General features: G+C 42.4%; 1 protein-coding gene across 1 annotated transcript; it reads left to right on the plus strand.

Annotated features, from left to right (window-relative positions):
- The first annotated feature begins 73 nt into the window (after positions 1–73).
- Positions 74–1,772, plus strand: LOC102199557 (dnaJ-like chaperone JEM1). Its single transcript, XM_005755722.2, has one exon. The coding sequence runs from the start codon at positions 162–164 to the stop codon at positions 1,200–1,202; it is 1,041 nt and encodes a 346-aa protein (XP_005755779.1). The 5' UTR covers positions 74–161; the 3' UTR covers positions 1,203–1,772.
- The last annotated feature ends 537 nt before the right edge of the window (positions 1,773–2,309 follow it).

The raw sequence follows: 2,309 nt of genomic DNA on the forward strand, positions 1-2,309 counted from the left end.
TTTTTTTTGTCATTTCAGTCCACACTCCACACCAGTTGGTGGCGGTAATGCACCATTTTGCTGTTTGCCGACCGCCAGTAAACCCTATACAGAAGAAGAAGACAAAAACTCCCCGAGATTACCCGACACACGCTTCGAACATATCACTCGTCAGAGGAAACATGGCGGAGGTCAAGAGTTGTTTTGGAAGGAGGGCGCACGGTTTCTTACACAAGTTAAATAACTACTGCCTACGTGTCAGCCACAGTAAACACGAGAAAGGTGCCTCACACGGTTCGCCTTTGCCAGCAGGGCTTCTTTGGGGTGATAGTCATAATGGCGGGCCGTATGGAGCCAAAGACGCCGCGGACACAGACCGTGCTCTAGTTTCCCGGGACGGTTACACAAGTGTAAAGCCGGTGCTTGGTGCTATTTGGGAGAACGGAGCGGTTGCAGAAAATTACCATTACTATGTTCCTGAGGAGTTTTCTCTTTATAATAAGAACCAGGTACAAAGAGAAAACAGGAATCTGTCTCGACAGTGGAGACGCACCGGGTTTTGGAGGACTTCGCCCCGCACTTTCCGCCGACAGCAGAGCCCTTATAGTCAGCATTTGTACTGGCAACACGGGCAGCGGTCATTTATCAGGGCTTACAGCGGTGATGGAGCCACATCCGAGCCTCTTTACAAAACCAAAACTGGCTACTATGATATCCTTGAAGTGGCACCTTCCGCCACTCGAGCCCAGATAAAAACAGCGTACTACAAGCAGTCCTTCACCTACCACCCGGATAGAAACACTGGCAGCGAAGAGGCCACAGTCCGCTTTTCGGAGATCAGCGAGGCCTACACTGTGCTGGGAAACAAGGGGCTCAGGAAGAAATATGACCTGGGACTATTGAGTCTGGCAGACCTCACCGCTACAGTCAGGCCTTCCGTCAAGGACACGAGCGGGAGCGTAGGCAGACGGCAAACCGACAGCCGACGCTCCGTGGTGGACCCAGACGGCCGAGGAGGCATCTTTGATTTCGACCAGTTCTACAAGTCCCACTACAGCGAGCAGCTGCAGAGGCAAAGAGACATCCGAGTCCGCAAAGAGGAGATACTGAAGAAGAAACAGGACACTATAGGCGAGAAGGAAATGGGCAAGATGATGGAGCTGGGAGTTGGTATGCTGCTGGTGGTAGCCATAGGTATACTAACGAACTTAAAACGGGGATGAATACATCTGCTGGGAAACGAGGGAAACTGTGGGTCCCCCTTGAAACTCCTCCACTGATAGGTGGTCAGGTAGTAAATTGTCATGAAAATAAACAACAAGCATTCATTAGTTAAAGCTTTTTTTTTTCCCGTTCAAATGTGTTGTTAAAAATAGCTCATTCTGGAGCTTTGATCAGCAAAAAAAGTTATATGTGCAACATGCACATTTGCTGTTTGTGAATACATCATATAGAAGAGGTTAAATATGACAAAATAGAAATCACTTGTGGTCTTGGTTCATCCTGTATTACCTTTTGCACAGCAACGCTTCGGTGGTTGGTTTACAACCATTCACTTCAGCTCCTTTGGCTTTAATAAAGTCATTTGGCTGGTAGAAATTATACAAATGTTAATGACAAGCCAAGCTTCAATGGTAATGTGTTACTATTTATGACATATTTATAGTAATATAAGTAAAGGGTGTGGTAATATCTTGAAAGTCCAGCCAAAATGGGAATTAAAGCAACTTTATGGTTAAAATCAGATGGTTATTTTTAAAGAATGTGCCTTTGATTACATTTATTGTGAAATTACTGGGTATATTTTTTCAGATATTTAATGAATAAAAGACTTATGGGCACTGTTTGTGTTGCCTCTTTTTATTTGATTTTGTCAATGCATGTAGTGCTTTCAGTGAGAACAGATTTTAAAACAAAAATAAATATTAATTACATAAAACAAGCATGTGTATGTCCATAGATCACACGATTACAATGAATACTGTATATTTAAAATCGACAAAAGTAAACACAATACTGTTTTTAAAGTAGAAGCCTTCTTAAAACAACAAATACTTACAGCACATGTAGTGCATTTAGAAATTCACACACATCATCACATTTAAAAGTAAACAAGTCATATCAGTGCATATTAATAATGAACTCAGGTCAAATGAAACCTGCAGTGAATCTACACTCAAACGCAGTTAACATAATGATGTATTTTATCATTAAAAGTGCTTACAATACAAACAACACAAGAATCTGTTAAATAACATCACATAGCTTATTCTCGCAAGTCAGGCTTGCTCACTTGTTACTGTGTTTCTTCAGTCTGTGAAACTAAGCAT

The sequence above is a fragment of the Pundamilia nyererei genome, unplaced genomic scaffold (assembly GCF_000239375.1).
Source record: "Pundamilia nyererei isolate P.nyererei 1_Seehausen unplaced genomic scaffold, PunNye1.0 scaffold02672, whole genome shotgun sequence".
NCBI classification, from domain to species: domain Eukaryota; kingdom Metazoa; phylum Chordata; class Actinopteri; order Cichliformes; family Cichlidae; genus Pundamilia; species Pundamilia nyererei.

Bases quoted from the DNA above. Each gene is read 5' to 3' on its own strand.
- LOC102199557 (XM_005755722.2), top strand. From the start codon at position 162: ATGGCGGAGGTCAAGAGTTGTTTTGGAAGGAGGGCGCACGGTTTCTTA.